The sequence below is a fragment of the Ammodytes marinus genome (assembly GCF_949987685.1).
Source record: "Ammodytes marinus genome assembly, chromosome: 19".
Lineage (NCBI taxonomy): Eukaryota > Metazoa > Chordata > Actinopteri > Uranoscopiformes > Ammodytidae > Ammodytes > Ammodytes marinus.
In genome coordinates this window covers 15529691-15549548 of record NC_137223.1, presented here as the reverse complement: position 1 = coordinate 15549548, position 19858 = coordinate 15529691, and the positions used below count along the sequence as shown (strand labels likewise).

At 41.8% G+C, this 19858-nt stretch overlaps 1 protein-coding gene across 1 annotated transcript; it reads right to left on the bottom strand.

Moving 5' to 3' along the window:
- Positions 1-133: 133 nt before the first annotated feature.
- On the bottom strand, positions 134-19259 carry stum (stum, mechanosensory transduction mediator homolog; the record flags this gene model as incomplete). The annotated part of the gene is made up of 6 exons (XM_080047477.1): positions 134-179; positions 8449-8631; positions 9612-9726; positions 9853-9903; positions 11440-11622; positions 19049-19259. 6 exons carry the CDS (start codon positions 19257-19259, stop codon positions 134-136), a joined length of 789 nt encoding a protein of 262 aa, XP_079903603.1.
- Between the last annotated feature and the right edge of the window lie 599 nt (positions 19260-19858).

Sequence of the window (19858 nt, the reverse complement as noted above, 5' to 3'; positions counted from 1 at the left end):
AACCTAGAATTTGTATATGTAGTGTGACCTTTTGGATGAAAGGTTGCAACATGTGTTTAAAAAACGGAGTGAGAATGCAGTAGAGAGAGAGAGAGAGAGGCATAGACTGTATATAGGAGAGAGGTTGTCTTCATTATTTAGCGATGTCTTTGCCGGCAATGGAGAAACTGGCACAGAGCCTGGGGAATGAGAGACACACATACTCAAAAAGAGTACACAACGTGTGCACTTACTGTAAACATCTTTGCAATTGAATCATGCCAGTACTCATGCACAGGAAAGTGTGATGTTTGGGCTGAGTGCATGTTAACAGACACGTAGACGACATTTCGAAATTCACACTTTTTCGCAATTATAACATCAGAGCTGTTTTTCCCCTCCATTGTTAAAACTGCTTTTTGTAATTCACCTGAGTGTCCAGCAGGAGGCGCTGTTGTGTTTCTACACTGACTTAACAGCTCATGTAGAATATAATGCTGAAATCTTCCTTATAAAAAGAACACAACATAACCAGCCTAAGGAGATACATGAAAGTTGGTCGGCTGCCATAACTGTAACAGGGTTGATATGTCATTTATGCTTTATTAGCAAATGTCCTGTAAGCAGAGGAGGAAGGAATTAAACTAAAAGTGAACGATAACGGAAAGCAACAATGGTCATTAGGTGCATGCAGAAAAGTGTGTGTGTGTGTGAGCACGCCACCAGAGAAACACTTAAGGGTAGAACCATATATTTGAGTCAGACTAAACAAATTATATAAATTGAACTCTATTTGTGGCTGCCAACCGAATCATTTACAACCTTAATGAAGTATATTTGTCATATAATTTAATATTATTATGGAAGCATATCTTTGCCAGGGGATTCATGCAATTTGATCAGTTCTAGTCAAAAACCACCGGCTGTTCCCGCAGAGTCCATGTTGTATAAACTATAATCTTGGAACCACATTTGACTCCCAGACAGAAACACACACACACACACACACACAAAAGGCCACGAAGCATAATAATGCCTAGTTTAAAGGCAGATGACTGCATACAATCCAGTTTAGTATACAGGTGGAGACTAACCAGTTTCACGACCAGTGTTGTCCTGCATAACATCATGATGTGTTCTGATGTTGCGATTTGCTGAACTGAAATGGAAACAACTCCACTCCGGTTGTGTTTACACTATGGAGAAGCTGGTGGGAGTGTGTGTGTGTGTGTTATTGTTCTACTTGTCTGGCCAGAAAGACCAAGCAGAGAAAAATCCTTATTTGGTGAAAAGAGGACCGTCAGCAAGTCTGGCACAATCCTAAATGCGATTACTCTCCCAGCTCTAGCTCTACCAGCGCTTTCCCCTTGTGTTGGCATCATGTACATCCCTATTACAAGCAGCTCTGCACCAATAAGACTCTTTTTATTATTGTCATGGAAACAGGTTTTATGCAGGTTTTGTTTGTGGTACCCGAGAAGTGCACTTTTGAGCCCTTCAGCTAAATGGGATAAACTTTTTTCCTAACTGTAAGAATTCTTCACAAGTTGGTTCTCAGCTGAACAGTGAGGATTGTCAAGAAATACTAGTTTGTCACTGAATGTAAATTATTTTGCTTCATTCTTCAGTAAGATGGGAGTGAGTGGAGATTTGGGCAAATTGACCAGGCAATTGTGTTTGCAATAGCTCAAATCGGGGAAAAAAAGCCAGAACACCACACTACCATTATCATTATTATAGAAAGAAGGGAACACAAACATTACAATTATTGTTTAATGTCCCCTGAAACATACAGCAGAATCAGTGTTAAGTGCTGGAAAAAAAATGGATCAAGTGTCAAAATAACAATTATTTCAGATCCATGAGAATTGCACTCAAATCCAATCAAAACAAAGAAACTCCAGCATCACTGCTACAGGATCACTTAAGAGAGAACTTTGTAAGGCATAGAAATATTGTCACAATTAGAGTCTTTTTCATCATCATCATCCATCTCACACACAGACACTGTACGACATATACACAGTTGAAAACATAAAAGATAATGGTGTCTTCATCCAAAACACTATATTACACTTTAAAGGGGCATTTGGCTAAAATAAGGACGACAATTAACAGAATAAAATCAAACTTGGAAGAGAAAGGTATGCACATTTAGTCTGCAGAGGCATAACCAACGCTTGGGATTTCATCATAAATAAAAGGTATCTCCCCTTTTTATCACAATTGCTGCATGACGTTTGCCAAATATTACAAGCTCTGTAAGAATCTCTATCTGTATCTGAGTGCTTTGTACTTTGAGTAGCATTTTGTCCCACTGCCAACCTGTAGCACGTCCTGCTCAGTTCACTAGTAATTGAGTCGAGCGCTAATTTCCTGCAAAACACCATTTCCATTATTGTTACAGCTAAGGTTGCTTGTTTAATTTCTTTGTCGTTTGAGGCTCTTTGACTTTTGATTCTCTTGGATATTTTTCAGGGAAGTGAGCCAATAATTTGGTGCATGAGAAGTCTGGTGCGGCGCCGTATCAGGGGTAAAAGGCTTTGTTTCGAATAAACAGTTCCACAGCTGTTGTGTTACATATAACAACAATTTGAAGTATTGTACATGATATCCTTCCTCACCTTTGACCTACAGGCCCTCCCACATTATCCCACATATTCCCCAATCTTTATTTTTTTTTATATTGCACACGATCAACCACCCACACAGTAATATATACACACATTTTTATATTTATTTACGTCCAACTTTTACTTGATTTTCGAACAAGTCAAAAATAGCTCTCCAAAAAAACTCAAATCAAATAAGAATCTGGGTGTGATTGGGTGTTAAAGCTGTGTTTGCTATTACAGTAAAACACTGTCCCAAGAGAAGAAATACTGTACCCAAAGTTGCAATAATGATTGAGCTATCAATAAATCTCCGTACACTGAACATCAAGTATATCCATTTATAGTAGGATCACTCGCTCAAGCTGTACATTTTCCGCTGTCGTCATTTGTATATTTTCAGATGTTGTGCAGCTCTGGGATGATTTTTTTTTTTTTTCAAATGTCTACTTAGTTTACATTACAGCCTGCAATGCTATTTATTCCAACAGATCAGCCAAGGTGAAACATGTGTTATGTCGACAACTGTGACCACAATATTAATTCAGAAGCCACTCAAGCATATTGGAGGGAGGTTACCGCTTAATTTGTTCCTTGCAAAAGTCCACGTCACAATAAACCACTCCAATAGATCCAAGAACATCTAACACTGAAATAAGCGGAAGCTGCACCAGGCAGCTAGTTCAGGGGGCAGTGTTACACTGGTTATGAGCCAATACCTTGAGTTGAATACACCTCTTAAGGAAAACATTGTATGTAAAGCTCTTGCTTGGGCTCTTTTTTTTTCTTTTTACTTATTCACCTGGCAAAATAAAAAGGCAAGAAATAACAGAAACAAAGTATGGAATTCAAGGTCTTAACTAAATATAACATGTAGTCTACAAGGTTTTTGGCAAATACATGCCAAGTTTTCTCTGCACGGAGCAGTCAGCTGATTCTCTCCTTCTTTCTTTCGTTCTCCGTGTGGCTAATTTACTTTTCACGTCTCTGCTTCTCGTTCATCTGGCATTTAAAGAAAGAAAGACATCTACGGGTCGTCACAAAGGTAAAGGTCATCTCCTCTCACACGTCCTGAGGAAGGCCCTGGTCTCTATAGCCTGAGGAAATGGGGATGAAATAAAGAAAGAGAAAGACTTCTGAATGCTTGCAGGATTTAACATTTGTAAAAATCTATCATCTGGCTTTCATAGCCCCTGTTCAGAGGGTTTTAATTGGGTACACAAAATTGCTAAGCATTTATTTTGAACTGCCGGAAATAATTCCCTTTCTTCAATTGAGAGAACCGAATCATAGAGGATCAACAACCAAATTGAAGCTAAGGATTTATTTAAGTAATAGCTGGGAAGGTTTAGCCACTACCCCTTTGGAAAACAATATTACCGTGATCTTTTATTATGCATTCAAATTGATCGGAAACTGTGACTGACTCCATCAGTGACGGTGTAACGGCCTTGCAGAGCGCACACAGGTTTTGGTCCCCTCATTGTGGGCTAGTTAGGTTCAATCTGCACTTGGCTAGGGCAGTTGCAGTTCTACGTAGATGATGGATTAACTGAAGCATCAAGAGAAATCCCTCCTATTAATCTTTCACTACCATGTGGAGTTTCTGACTAATAGAAGAAGCAATGTTTTGAAAGAGTGGGTCCCAGTTTTGTTAACATCACACCCACTCGCAGAACCATGACGGTTTGATGCTATTCCACTGATCAACAGGTGTTGGCTGGTATACGGCATGAAACCGAGCAATGCAATAACAAAGGCATGAAAGGCAGAACACTGCAGCCAAGCAACTATGAATGGAAACACCATTAGATTAAAATTATTCTGAAAATTGTGTTTGGGTAACTTTTTTTCTGATAATTGGTTTTGTCCAAAAAAAACTATATGCTGGGCACTTTTGAACTATCTTGTCTTGGCAGCTGTTTACTCACATTTCTTTCCCTAGTTCAAAAGTGCAGGTGAGTCAATTAATGCTTTGAACCATCCGCAACGGGACAATACAACATGACATAATAATCTTCGTCTCTTGTTTTTTAAGGTAACTTGTGTAGTCCACTTCACATTGGAGCTTTTTAACCTATCACACACACACATGCTGTCTTAGGTCACTTTTGGGGACTTTACATAGATTTACATTCACAAAAGTGACTTGAGTGAGAATGCACACACACACACACACACACACACACACACACACACACACACAAAGCATCCAACTGTAATAGCTGATGGAGTTTGCTCAGGCGTCATGGAGCATTCAACTGAAAACAATAACATTTCATGAGACTGACCGGTTTGTTTCTTTTTGCATTCCTTAGCTTGAAAAATGTGTTTTGTTTTGGCTTCCTCAATATCCATATAAGTCAATATTATCTGTGGCATGCTTCTCATAACTCCACCATTTCATCAACTTGCTGTGGGACTTTTAGGTTACTGAGTGAGTGGAAGTTAGACACCTACCTTCAGAAACTTTGATTGACGAGGACAGGGACCAGAGAGGAGAGAAGAGAAGCAGTTAGTTAGTGAGTAAAACAAATAACTGAATACATACAACTATTGTCATACACAAGTCCACTGTATTTATGGAACACAAAACCGTCTTCTTGTACAAAAACAGACTTCCTCGGCGCATTTAGGAACACAAATAGGGTTACATGACCCTGGTTTGCTGGATCGATGAGCCGAGACACCCAGACACGAATCGAGGGAGAGATCAAAAAGAAGAATGCTGAAGAAGACAATGAGGCGGAGAGGATGACTGGTGGGGCGGGCAGAGAGTGGGAGGAATAATGTAAGAGAGAGGGAGCAGGAATATGGCATGATCAATAAGGAACAACCATTAGACGGAGAGAGAGAGAGGCAGAAGCAAGGAGCTCAGTGGGAGGAATATAATACCACCATTATTAGATGGAGAAGTAAAAGAAAAGGAGGGGATTTCTGTCATGGAGGTATGGAAAGAAATAGGACATTGATCATACAGTATGAAACACAGGGCTCATTAGGCGAGGGAAGAGATAAGGGATAACTATGCCACATTATCAGAGTGATTCATTGTACAGGGGGGAATATCTTACTGAAAGCGTCACTCGCAAATGCTACAGAGAGGTGTATTTGTGTGGTGCTGAATAGTGGAATAATAATGAATCTTGAACATTTGCATGAGTTCACCCTGAGATTTGAAATGGGTCTCGCGTTCATTGTAAATATTCAATGTGCTGCCAAGCCGTGAGCGTTAGACAACAGTTGAATAAAGGCGCGTGCACGGAGGGCCTGAAGAACAGAGGGGAGCAGCGAACAAAAACACACCAGGGGTGCTGCTCAAGCCCACACACACAATTACTGTACCTCACACATGCCCACACACACACACACACACACGAGCGTACCAAGATGTTTGGTTGTACATGCAGGCAGCAATTACCTCACAGGCTTGCACACACTTAGTCCTGTGGTAATTCAAAGGCTGCCTCAGTGCAATGAGAGAATAGTGTGTGTGTGTGTGTGTGTGTGTGTGTGTGTGTGTGTGTGTGTGTGTGTGTGTGTGTGTGTATGTGTGTGTCGGCACTTGTTTATGCATCAATGCCTGAGGCGAAGACACTACTTTTTGACAGGGAAAGCAGTACAATTACCAACAACCACCCCATCGCTTATTTTCAGCATCCACCTCTACCCCAACTTCTTTATCGCCCCCCGCCCCCCTTTTTGTCTTGGTGTCATGCAGAGCTGGCAGGATTAAGCTGTTATTCTATATAAAACACATCATCAATAAATCCCATCAAACCAACAAAATCAACAAATTACGCTGCCAGTATATACTTATGACAACACAAAAAGATTTCAGGGTTTAACCTCTCTTTGGCCTTTTTTCATTCTTGACTTGTCTTAAAATATCTGGTGTTATCCCCAAAATTATGTGGGGGAGAAAAAAAAAGAACAAGGCTGTAAAGGGCCACACAGGCTACCTTTTAATATAGCAAACTAAAGCAAGAACAAAACCACCGCTGCCAAGCAGCTGAACGGACACACAAGTAAAACAGTTGACTTTGTAACACTGAACACAGAGAGCACTCTGAGACAACCTCTTAAGGTGAGACAATGAGCAGCACAGCACACTGGGGTCTTAGCAGAGGTGGGCAGAGTAGCCAACAAATTTACTCAAGTAAAAGTAAGTTACTTTAAGATTATAATTACTCAAGTAGAAGTAAAAGTACTCATAAAAATTATTACTCGAGTAAGAGTAAAAAAGTATGCAGTGAAAAGACTACTCAAGTACTCAAGAGTACAAGTAGGCCTACTGAATGACTCCAGATTTATTTTTGAAATATACAGAGCAACACAAACGGTACAGAATAGACACGAACATAATATAAAACAGCAATGTTCAAATAAAGATATGTTAAATAACATCATTTTAAATAAAACAATAAATAAGGTATTTAAAAATCAAATGAATAACCCTTGAACTCAAACAATAATACATTAATTATCTGCCAAATTAAATACATCACCCTTCAAATAAAATGATAATAAATTAGGCTTGTCAAAAATTATATTAATTAAAACCAATACACTTATAACACTGTTGCAATTGTTTTGCACATACACATTTTAAAACAAATTCCTACAATATGTCACTGGCCCTGAGAAAATTATCTAGGTTGTGTTTAGCCCCAAAAATATAAAACACAAAATTAAACTTCGTTACACATCAAAACCTGCTGGCACACTCACTTAACGTATAGTGGCTGAACAAAGAGACCACTCTCAGACTCTCACACAGCCAGACTGGGGCATGCGAAGTGGGTAGGCTACAGGGAGAACAGGACATGTGTCAAAAAAGAACAGTTTCTCTGTAATTGCGAGTGTGTGGGAGTCTGTGTTATATGCGTTTAACCTACATGGCACGGCCACGGACACAACATCGGTGCAGAACCGCAGCCTTTAAAAAAGTCCGCGGACATTGTTGAGCCCATGGTTGAGCCCTATGACAACATGACAACACTTGTCATGTGACTGAAGTGGCTGCATTTGATTGGCAAGCTTTTGTAATGTGGTTTTTATTGGTTGAAATAGTCACGTGATAGAGATGTTGGCTGAAGACGTCCCCGGGGAGAGAAATCATGAGAGAAATAGCTCTCGCATGTAATAAATAAAATATATAAAAAAATAAGGTAACGACCGTCACGTAGCCAAATGGAACGGCGTAAAAGTACCGTTCTTTCTTCAAATATTTACTCAAGTAAAAGTAAAAGTATGTTGCAATAAAACTACTCCTAAAATTACAATTTATTCAAAAAGTTACTCAAGTATTTGTAACGGAGTAAATGTAGCGCGTTACGACCCACCTCTGGGTCTTAGGGCATACAGTATATAACCTCTTCACACCTGGGCTCAATCAGCCAATCAGTGCCACACACTTGATTGCAGCGAGGGAATCAGTCGTCATTCTCACGGAGGCGAAAGATTCCGTGCACTCACAGGGCTGAAATCTTCCATTTCCTCACAGGACCACCCCTCTAAGGAACGGCACCTGACGTTCCAACAGGACCCCCCACCCACCCCGGGTGGAGGCCTCCCTGGAGGGGCTAGTGGATTGGAACAGACTGGCTGGAGGCGGGAAACATGAAACAAGGGGTGAATCCTCATGGACCGGGGAAGCAAGAGGCGAACAGTGACGGGGTTTATCCTTCGAATGATCCTGAAGGGACCAACGAAACGTGGCGGCAATTGGCGAGACTCTACCCGCAGTGGGAGATCCCTTGTGGAGAGCCACACCCTCTGACCCACCCGATAGTCTGGGGCTGGGCGGCAATGCTGTTGTGACGTCTTGTTTCGGGCGCAAATTTTGCAAGCTCACATCTCTCCCCATCCGGGGCCACCAGAATCTCCGTTTGAGAAAAAAAACAGTGCGACGAACACCAGGGTGATTTGTGAGGTGTAGGGAGTGGCCCCACTCAAGCACTTGTGATCGCACTCGTACTGGAACAAACCGTTAGCCTTGGGGCCCCCCTCCTGGGTCAGGCTCCTGCTGTTGAGCCCCCTGAACCACCGTGTCAATCTCCCAGATCAGTGGGGCACGGTTGTGGGTAAGGGGTACAATGGGCTCTGGAGAACTGTCACAACCTGAACACTGAAATGGTCGAGATAAGGCATCTAGCCTCCGATTTTTCGAACGTGGACGGCCCTTATGTTTACTAGTGACTTCACTAAGTTCAGTGTACTCTGCAGGAACCCCATTTGCAAGAAGAGACACAGAAGACGAAGGACCAGAGGGAGTCTCGATAACCCCAAGAGTTAGGCGGTCAACCCTACCCCTACCCAAAGGTTGCCCATCCACTGCATTAATTGCGAGTGGACAAGGAAGATCATAAATGGGTAAATTGAGTTTACGGGCCAGGGTTGAGTCCATAAAACTACCTGCTGCTCCTGAATCAACAAATGCCGAGAAGGTGCGCCAGTGTCCATCCCATAATAACTCAAAGGACAAAGGGGTGCAACTACTGGCCACGGGAGGGAAATTTTTAAGACTCAGCAAGACTTCCCCAAGGTCTGACACGCCTACCCTGATTCCCTGCTTATTGTGTCTTTGTGTTGAGGGGCACTGGCGTATGAAGTGACTCACACTCCCACAGTATAGACAAGCCCCACTGCTCATACGCCTCCGTCTTTCCTCGGAAGTAAGCCGTGTGTGTCCTATTTGCATGGGTTCCTGATCATCATTGTTAAGGGACCCCTCAGGCAGGGTAGGTCTTTCACAAGGGATTTCAAACTCCTCTGACATCTGGCGGGTGTACGCTGGTTTTCTCTCTCTATTGCGCTCACAAATTCTGTTGTCAATTCTAATAGCCAATGAGATTAAATCCTCAAGTGAATCTGGAACCTCACGGGAAGCGAGCTCATCCTGAACTTTCTCAGACAAGGCATGACTAAAAGTGGTCATCCCTGTTCCAACCTGATTGCGTAGCTAAAGTCCGGAATTTAATTGAAAATTCTGCAACGCTTGCAGAGCCCTGACTTAACCTAAGGAGGCGTTTGGCTGCTTCGTGGCCACTAACATCGTGGTCGAACACCCGCCTCATCTCCGCCATGAAGAGGGTAGTGTCAGCGCAGACTGGAGTCTGCCTATCCCACAAAGCTGTAGCCCATGAAAGGGCCTTCTCCGAAAGAAGGGATATTATATATGCGACCCGGGCTCGGTCGGTGCTAAACATAGAGGGTCGTAACTCAAACACTAAACTACATTGGGTGATAAATCCCTTACACCCTGGATGCCCGTCGTAGCGGACTGGGGTTGCCAGCTTGGTCTCCTGGCCTACAAAAGGGTCATGGGGTGGAACTGGAGGTGCTTGTACTTGGGTAGGGGTTGGCCCAGGTGGTTGTAAACGGGCCAGTATCTCCCGAAGCATACAGTCCTGCGAGGCCTGTTGCTCAACAATGGCACGTAGGGTTTGGTTGTGCGAGCCTAACAGGGCTCCTTGCGCAGAAATTGCCTGCCTGTGGACCTCTAAACTGTCGCCGACATACCAGCAGCACTAGTGGGGTCCGCTGTGCCCTCCATTGGGCTGGTCATTCGGTAAGAATTCGGGGGGGGGGGGGGGATTGGGACACAGGGGACCAAGGGGTGTCTGAAATTTATCCCCGGAGGGATAACCACTAAATCGCACAGGCGACTACAGAGACTACAAAAAGCACAAGGCTGTAAAGGGCCACACAGGCTCACAGGAGCTGGATCTCAATCCAGAGACCGGGTCCTTGGAAGGACGCGGTCTACGCGGTCTATGAAGGCTATAGCCTATGAAGGCCGATTTGAAGGCCGAACCAGGGCCGAACGAGCGTTGTTAAACGGGACGGTCTCCGCAGGTCTCCGTTTACGAGCATTTCCGGTTTGCGTAACAAGCCGTTACCTTGCGTGACGACTCGCTGCTCCTGTGCTGCCTAGCAACCCTGATTGCTGCCAACGGAGACAGCCTTGTCAACGGAGGAAAAAAGAAAAAGAAGTTGCCTACCAGACGAAAAGAAAAAAAAGTACAAGAAAAAAAGAAAGGAAGATAAAAGTTAAGAAGATGGAGCAACACGTTGCTGTTTTGTTATTTTTTATTTTATTTTATGCCATCTCTGAAAAAAACGCAATGAATCTTGGGATATGTTGGGCCGCGAAGGATCCATCTGTTGCAGCCTTCAAAACCGTGAAACGAAGGCTGCATTTCTCGGCCGCATATGAAGGAGCCTTGCAAATCGTTGCAAATGGAACAAGCCTTTGCGCGCCGCTATGACGCAATCGGTCTTCAAATGCAGCCTTCGTAGGCTGCAACCCCTGAATCGAGATCCAGCTACAGTCTCAGGGCATATATAACCTCCTCACACCTGGGCTCAATCAGCCAATCAGTGCCACACACCTGATTGCAGTGAGGGAATCAGCCACCATTCTCACAGAGGCGAAAGATTCCGCGCACTGAAATCTTCCGTTTCCTCACACAATTCCTTGTGACTTCCCCAACATGTCCCTCAACGCCATGCCCATTGGTTCCTACTGAAGACTTTTAATCTTTAAATTTGGGTCAGAAATATGTTGTTACATTTATTTTTAAAACCCCAACCATGATGACCAATGTATGTGTGAAACTAATGTTAACACAAGTATTATAATTGGATTCTCACGGCGAGCATTCTTATAGTTATTTGGATGGACTTTGACTTGAGCCGCCTAGTGCATGCATACCACGTGTGAGACAGACATAAGCAAAGGAAAAGGAGACAAGACTAAAATGAAATAAGAAAGACATGAAGAGAATGGAAAGGAGTATAGGCCTAGACAGGGAGAAAAGCGCGGCCAGTTGAATGTACTGACTTGCCAAGATGACCATGTCCATTCCCCAGAAGATGCTCATGATCCATCCAACCATGATCACAGCTGTCAGTATCTGGATGAAGGCCGCCGCCACGTTGAGCCAGAACACACAGCAAACACCTCGCTCGGAGATCAGCTCACTGCGAGCTCCACAAAGCACCGTAAACGCTGAGATGAAGGTACCTGTGGAAGCAGAAAAATACCCTTAAAAAAAATACAGTTCATTCCAACAACAATAAGTCATTCACGCAGGGCTTTTGTGGTACTCGTTGTCACCATTGTGTGTTTAGGCCAACATGCTCATCTCAGAGCAATGTCATGTGTTTGACAAAATCATAAATTATTCCAAGGTGCAGCTGATGTTTAGACTGCCTCTTTGCAGGCTCTATATTTTACAGATACTGTGGGGAATTCCTGCAAATGCTGAATGGGAATGCCTAATGTGTGTGTGCATCTTCTCTTTCTGCTAACTCCACTTCTTGTCACTTTGGAGGAATTCAAATAGCAGAGCAAGGCAAGCAGGTGGGGGAAGGGCAGAAGAAGAACGCATCTTGTTCTTGTAAGGAAAGGCCAGAGTCAACCCAAAAATAAGTATAGTTTCTCATAATCATTCTTCTCCGTCTGCTACTCTATTTACATCTATGTCTCTCTCTGTCCCTCTCTCCCTCTGACAAACCCTACCTTTATATTAAAGAGTGCTCCGTTATAATGCATCTTACTATAGAAAGACAGACTTATCAGATATACTCCAAAAAATGTCCCATAATCTCTGCCGAACCCGAACGTACACCATAATATTTACTTTCACATGGCCCTACTCTGGCCTCAATCTGGAATGGTTTCCTTAAAGTCAAACTCTGGTACACACACACACACACACACACACACACACACACACACACACACACACACACACACACACACACACACACACACACACACACACACACACACACACACACACACACACACCATCTAATAATAGTAAGCATCCATGGAAAAGTGAAAGCCAAATAACTGCAGTGTTTACAGCTTGAAGAGGGGAGAGATGAATTAGATGTTTCCTTTTAAGTTTTTTAGCTGATGATCATTCCCGAAAGCATCTCACATAAAGAGCAACAGCGGGCTAAAATGAGAGCCCACCCAAAGCCGATATGGTCTGATCAGACAGAGAAACGTTGGAGTGGCAGTGGGTCACACCCACCAGCAGATGCTCTGGCTGCTGAAGGAACCACCCACCTACAGACATGAGCAATGATTGGCAGCGAGGTGCGGCCTGAACGCTGACACGTCACTTCCATCGTTGGCATCTAAAACAGGACTCATATTGTTACTGGCTACTTTCAGTTTGTGATTTCCAAAAAAAAAAAAAAAACTATTTGATGCCACAGCAGGTAGGAGTCATGTTTGTTACTTCCACTGAGCACTAGATGTTTTTCTTGGATATTGCAAAAATCTATATACAGTTTATAAATGCGTCCACCTAGAGGCTCGGCCCTCATTGCAGCAGACCCGGTTCGAATCCGACCTGTGGCAGGTTCTCTGCAAGTCCTCCCATCTTTGCCCCATTTCAACTCTGTCCCTTCAATTTGTCTAAAAAAAAAAAGAAAATTCTAATTTATAGTTTTGTCAGACAGTCCTGTCCAGCACACAGGTAGTAAAGAAACTGAGCACATTTTGGAAAATGTATGTTGTGATTATCATATCCTCTTTGTTCTTCTACCGATGTTCAATCAATGGATTGTTACATGCAAGCTGTTGGACGTTAAGGTAAATATCCAAAAATCATTTGAAGGATTCCTTGTGGGAATCGAAGATTAATTGTACACCAGAAGCAATATCAAAGCAGATTTAAAAAAAAAAATTATTTCACTGTTCCACACTTTGTAGCTGCTGACCTCTACAGAGCCTTTCTAACTGCCTAAGAGAGTGGATCTGAACAAAGCAAATTAGAAAAGAAATAGCTTGATTTGTATGAATGTGTGCAGTCAGGAATAAAGACTGAATATGTCTGCGAGCACAATCCTTCACCGCAATACCAAAGGTTTAATAAGTCTTTAGTTTGTGAAATTGAACAATTCTCTGTGTATGAAAAGCTCTTGGATCCTCTGTATGTTGCGTTTGGGAGATGGTGTGTGTGCCTAGATATTACCCAGACAAATGACTATAATTACACAGAGAACTCCACAAAGCACCCACTGGTAGTGTGGGAGGTTAATGATGGAGCCTGGGAGTGTGAAAGACAGAAAGAAAGAAAGAAAGAGGGAGAAACAGACAGAGGGGGAGGGGAAAGAAGGTTTAGCCTACTGTAAAACAGTTTAAGGCAAATACATTTCTTAAATAAGTTATCACAGATTCAAAAAGTTTCAATCAGTGATATCTATTTGGTAATCAATCAGCAAAAGTAATCGGTCATTTTTTAAAAATTCTATCTAAAAATACTAACCGCCAGCCATCTGTGGTCAAAGCTAGCCTAGCCTAGCTTTGACCACAAGTAAGTAGGTCAAGAGGATGTGTAAAGCAACAGGCTCAACACATCCTTGTACTCATTTGTGGAGAATATAAGCAAGCAGCTGTTAGAGCACACATCAATAAAAATTATACACACCAAGAAGTTATTTCTCCACTTTTCTAGCTATAAGCTTAAATGTCCCTGTGTAGTCTGCCTTTACTGACTGTACAGAAACACAATTGATACATGCAGTCAGCATGAAACAACGACCACCTGAAAAATGTCATAGCGACCGTCAGACAACACACTGCTACGCTGAGAGCAGAGGATGATAAGGGTATGATTGCTCATCTTCACAATTGTCTACAGGACTGGAATATTCACTTAAGTGTAACACACAGCCAGGCTTCCTGTTACAGTTGAGATGGAACAAAATGTCATCATTAGCTGCTTAGCTTTTTAAGTTTATTTAAAAAAAAATATATAATTTATAACATACAAATTGTCCAAGGTTGCAAAATGTCAGTAGGCCTATCACTCATCTACAATCATATTCTATAGTAAGGATCTGAAAAAAGTTTCATCCATGTACAGATCAAAAACACAACCTAAGATTGTCTAGGACAAAAATGTTATGTCACGAGAGATAGTACGTCATCCTACCTATCACACGAGAATGTGTGTACACGATTGAATCTCTTTGTCACACCTCTCAGCACGAGCAAATTAAATCAGCATCAAGCACTGTAGAGAGGCCTTTACGAGCCCTACAAAGCAATTCACTGATGAAGTATTGATCAGAGTCATAATGCACAATGTGGGTAGTGATTTCCAGGGTACTAGAAAGTGGTTTTAAAATTAGAATGAAATCACGACCTCCACCCCTCACCCACCACTCTCCAATTTAACCCTGTTACCTTTTACACATGTCCTTCAAAACAGACTAAACCTTACTGTGATCTGAAAGTAACCTCAACTGGAACTTTTGACCCGCAGCTAACCCATAAATGAGTTGGTCAAAATGAGGTCCGAGAAAAATGCCCTCATTTTAAGTTCCTCGTCTAAAATTCCTGGTGAGCACATGCAGTCCTCATACATATAGAAGTCCCTAAGCGCGCACACACACACACACACACACACACACACACACACACACACACACACACACACACACACACACACACGCACGTACACACACACACACCCGCATGCACTTACACACACACACACACACACACACACACACACACACACACACACACACACACACACACACAAGCATCAACAAGCAAGATGTCGACATGAGGTAAACTAATGTCTTGTCTCCCATAACACAAACCATCAATCACCCCCCCCCCACCCCCTCCCTCCACACACACACACACACACACACACACACACACACACACACACACACACACACACACACACACACACACACACATTACACGCATGCGCACACACAGGCACACAAACACACACACACACACACACACACACACACACACACACACACACACACACATACACACTTTACCCTTTGGGTCAAAGCCTCCTGCTTTCCTACCCTCTTATGGCAAAGATAACAACAACCAGAGCTGTGAGCAGTAGTTTCCTACACAAAAAGTGTAATTATTTACAAGCCGACTACTGCACTGCAACTAACAACCTCGGAGTTACTTACCAATAGATTACTTTTCCGTCTTCATTACAATGCCGAGACAATCTGGGTTCATAACATCAGATAGGATTAGTGTAATGCAAAAGTCAAAACAAGTGGATGTGAGAGGGGGAGAGGTTGTCAGATTGACTCCTCAGATTCACTGAGCTCTGGGTGTAGAACATAGACTCTTTGCAGGATATAATAATGGTACACATTTTCGTTTACATTGGAAGTTTCGTTGATTATTATATTTAAGATTTATGAACCACGCTTTTGTTTTTTCTGAGAATGTGATATTCATTGTACAACACATGCCTCTAAGTCAACTTATACTAATGTATGTGAATTTGTTTTGGCTTAGTGTGTGTGTGTGTGTGTGTGTGTGTGTGTGTGTGTGTGTGTGTTTATTCATACACCTGTGTGTCAGTCCGTGTTTAGAGATTATGTTCTGTTCTGACTCATATCCAAATTCAATTACACATTTCTAAATGGTATGTTGTCTGGAGGATGAATAGAACACGCGGCTGTTTTCAATCTCAGTTAATTAAACCCGAATGGCATTGACACACACTATCACACGCACACATGTGTGCATTGTGTCATTTCGGTTGGTGTTGTCATGGCAACTAGCTGCAGCTATTCAATGAAATGTCAAGGCATCCAGGCCAAACTTCGCACACACACACACACACACACACACACACACACACACACACACACACACATAGATGAGGTGTTACCTTGATGCTTTTTCATTACAAGTTTTTATTGCAACATGTTATGGAAAAATTCCTGCCAAGATGGGGGTGGGGCAGATTATTTGTGTCAAGCTGTTTGTGGTTTTCTCACACGACTGTTTGAGACGTTGTCAAGCAGTCAGTAGATTCGACATTAACTGTAGAAAGCTTGCAAAATATACAAAAAAAATAAACTTCTACACATTTATAAAAGTGTATTGATGAATGGAAAGGTCTAGAGTTTGGTACATTAAGCCTTGGTCAGCAGCAGGATAACAGAAAAGAGCTAAAAATAAATATGAAGAGGAGCAGACAAACACACAAATACCAAGCACTTATAATAAATAAGAGTTATTACCAGCAAAAGGCAAAGCAAGCAGAGGTCACATGGGCTTGAGGCTGATGGACTCAGCTCTGAGTGACTCCTATTGAGACATAATTACTTCAGACTTAAAAACGTGATGCTTTTTACCGCTTATATTTTATATTTATCTTCCGTCTTGTATTTTTTCCCACACAGTGTTCTGTCTTTCACACAATGGGACTTTTAGTTATTTGATTTGCTAAATATTAATATGGTAGTCCTAAAAATAAAACCTGTTTATTATGATTGAAAGAGCTTCTGATTTTTAACTCTAACCTTTGAAGTGATGTAGATTACCAAATGACTCTGTGTGAATGAACCTGCTCTGAATATGTTACCTACACAGGAGTCTTTACTGTAAGGGTCTTGTACACCAATGTGTGCTACTTAGTAACAGTGGATTTACAGTACAAAGTCAGTGTGTGTGTGTGTGTGTGTTTAAAATTGCATCACATTTTGAAGGATCGCTTATTGTTGTACAAGTGTAATCAAAATTCACTTGTGTGTCACTTGTGATTTATGGCTTTTTTTCCACATTAGTTACATGAATTTGGTTAGTTTTCCTGATAGGTACTGTTTAAATGTAAATAAACTAGATACAAGCTATTACATTATCTGTAAACCTGGTCTAAAAAATAAATAAAAATCAATATATGATATCAAAGTTGTTTGTCTCAATAAACCTTTGAACAAATCTGATTGAAAATAAATGTACATAAAATGATAAAAGTTAGTTTGACAGGACTGTGTGGGCGTGGCTGTATGTCTCAGTGGCATAAGTCATTGGCTGTGTTCGAAACAGCCTACTAACGTCCTCCCTCCTACATACTCAACATGTATATACTACATACTGTCTACTTAACGATCGAATGTGTATGCGAGGTTCGTCAGACCGTTTACACTGAAGTATAGAGAAGCAATAAAGAATAAAAAAAAAAACTTCTGTGTCGTTTGAAAAGACGCAATGCATTGTGGGGTGGTTGAGTAGTAAAAGTAACCTATCGATCCATACACAAAATCTTCCCTGAAGTAAGTACCAGGCATTTCTTGCCTACAAACACTCACATAACACAACCACAACATAATCAAATTGACATCAAAATTAGTACGAGTAGAACGTTAATAGGGCTTTTCGAACACAGCCATTGTTTTCTATAGAATGTTCGGGCAGAGAACTGCCATGATTGCTTCAAAATACGTAATAAGAACCTAATCATCCGAACTGAATTTCTGTAAAGTAAAAAAAAAAACTTAAATGACAGTATCTTTAATTTTGGATTGATAAATATGCGCAGCTCCTAGTAAGATGCTTACTATCATGCAACTGATTACCCAAATGACATAGTTAGAAGGATATTGTGGATTTGGGTTCACACACAGGGGTTTTAAGTTCATGTCTTGAAACTACCGTGTCAAGGTTTTTACCCGTGATAATGACGTGTGTTGATGAGTCATGTGATGATGCAGTGATGATGACGTGCCCCTAACGATGACACCTGTGAAGGGTTTTTATATCCACAGTGATGACATCTCTTGACAACACGTTGACTGGGCCCATTAATACCTGGCAGACTGAGGCAGACTATCTTACCCCTTATCTCACACATGTGTGCATGCACACTATAAGATATACACACGTTCACAAGTATGAGAAAAGATTTGTCATTTAATTCCAGTAAACTTCCCACAGAACTGTTATGACCACTCTACATTCCTCTCTGGTATTTATTGAATTATTTGCCCTAATGTTTGTTTATCTTTATCTTTTATTTGCTGGAATGCTCTCTGGCACCACAGCAATAAAGTCTCCATGTCTGTGCCGAGGTATTCCAGTTTCCCGACTGCTCAGTCGCTTGTTCCACTATTTTTAGCATGTGTACTCTCATGTTCACTCTCACTGATGCTTAAAGCTATAGTGCGTAACTTTTTCATATAAATGAATGTGAGTTACACTCAAGCCTTTGCAAAATTAGTCGACACAAAGCCTATCATCAAGTATATCAGCTCCACAAAACTCTCTTGGAATTGTTCAGTATGGCAGCGTTAACAGACTGGTGTCGGACCCCAACACTGGCGCAGGAGCTCAAGCAGCGCCCACAAAATGTTATAGTTGTTGATTCTACGGCCAAGAAAAAACCTGGACGTACAGCAGAAGGTATAAAATCAATGCGCGAACACCGAAGGGTTACCTCCATGTAAATGCAGCGACAGTGTTGTTGTAATCACTCAGAACTCCTCATGGGGGTGACAGAAGTTACGCACTATAGCTTTAACTTTGTATATTTGGGGGTTTTATTTCTGAAATCCTTTGACCTAGGGTTAAAAAAAAAAGAAATCACAGAAACACTGAATTTTAAAATTAGCATGAGTTTAAGGTGTGATTGCAGACTTACCGAGTCCAGGTATGAAGGTGTTCAGAAAAAGACAGATGACAGCCAGAGGGAAAGGCATTGTGGGAATGGCAGCCCGCAAAGATCCCTTCTTCTCCCTGACCTCCACCACCACTCCTCCGCCTGCTGTAGGGGCCCCTACCACGGCTTTGGCCCCGAGATTATCCCTGGTCTTAAAAAGGTCCAGCTCTGTCTGTCCTTCTTTCTGTGCCATCTCTCGTTCTTTCTTTCCCCCTCTTTTTCTGGTTAATGTTTATGTTTGAAAAATAGTTGCTGATAAGCAGGTGAAAAAAATCAATGTTGATTGACTGTATCCTTTGAGAAGTGGATTATACATTCAACAGAGCATCTCAACAGTGGGTTCACAAGTCAAATTCAGTAGCCAATAAATGACAACACCAAGAAGTTTTTCAAGAAAGTGCACATCTATGGTCAATTGTTGAAAAAAACAAAAATCAACAGATGTGTATATAACAAGCAGAAATTATTCTAGGGGGATACAATGAGAGTCAAAAGGTAATTGATTGTGAGATGCCTTTCAAAGTCACCTCACAGCTGTTCAAGTCCCGCCAAGTAACAAGTCTGAAGACCCAAGCAAGCAGGAAGCGTTTCTTGGATAAATCTCTTCAGGGCCGTTGACTTGACTCCTCATTTAAGTCCTTCAAAAGTCACCACGCTGCTCCTCAGAGGGTCAGTGATATGTGCCATTTCTTTGCATGTTTTTAAGGAATGTTGAGGTCAGTGAGGAGTTCCACCGTAAAATAAAAAAGATTTTGATTCAGAATAAAAAAATCCTCAAGCAGCTCTTTTCAG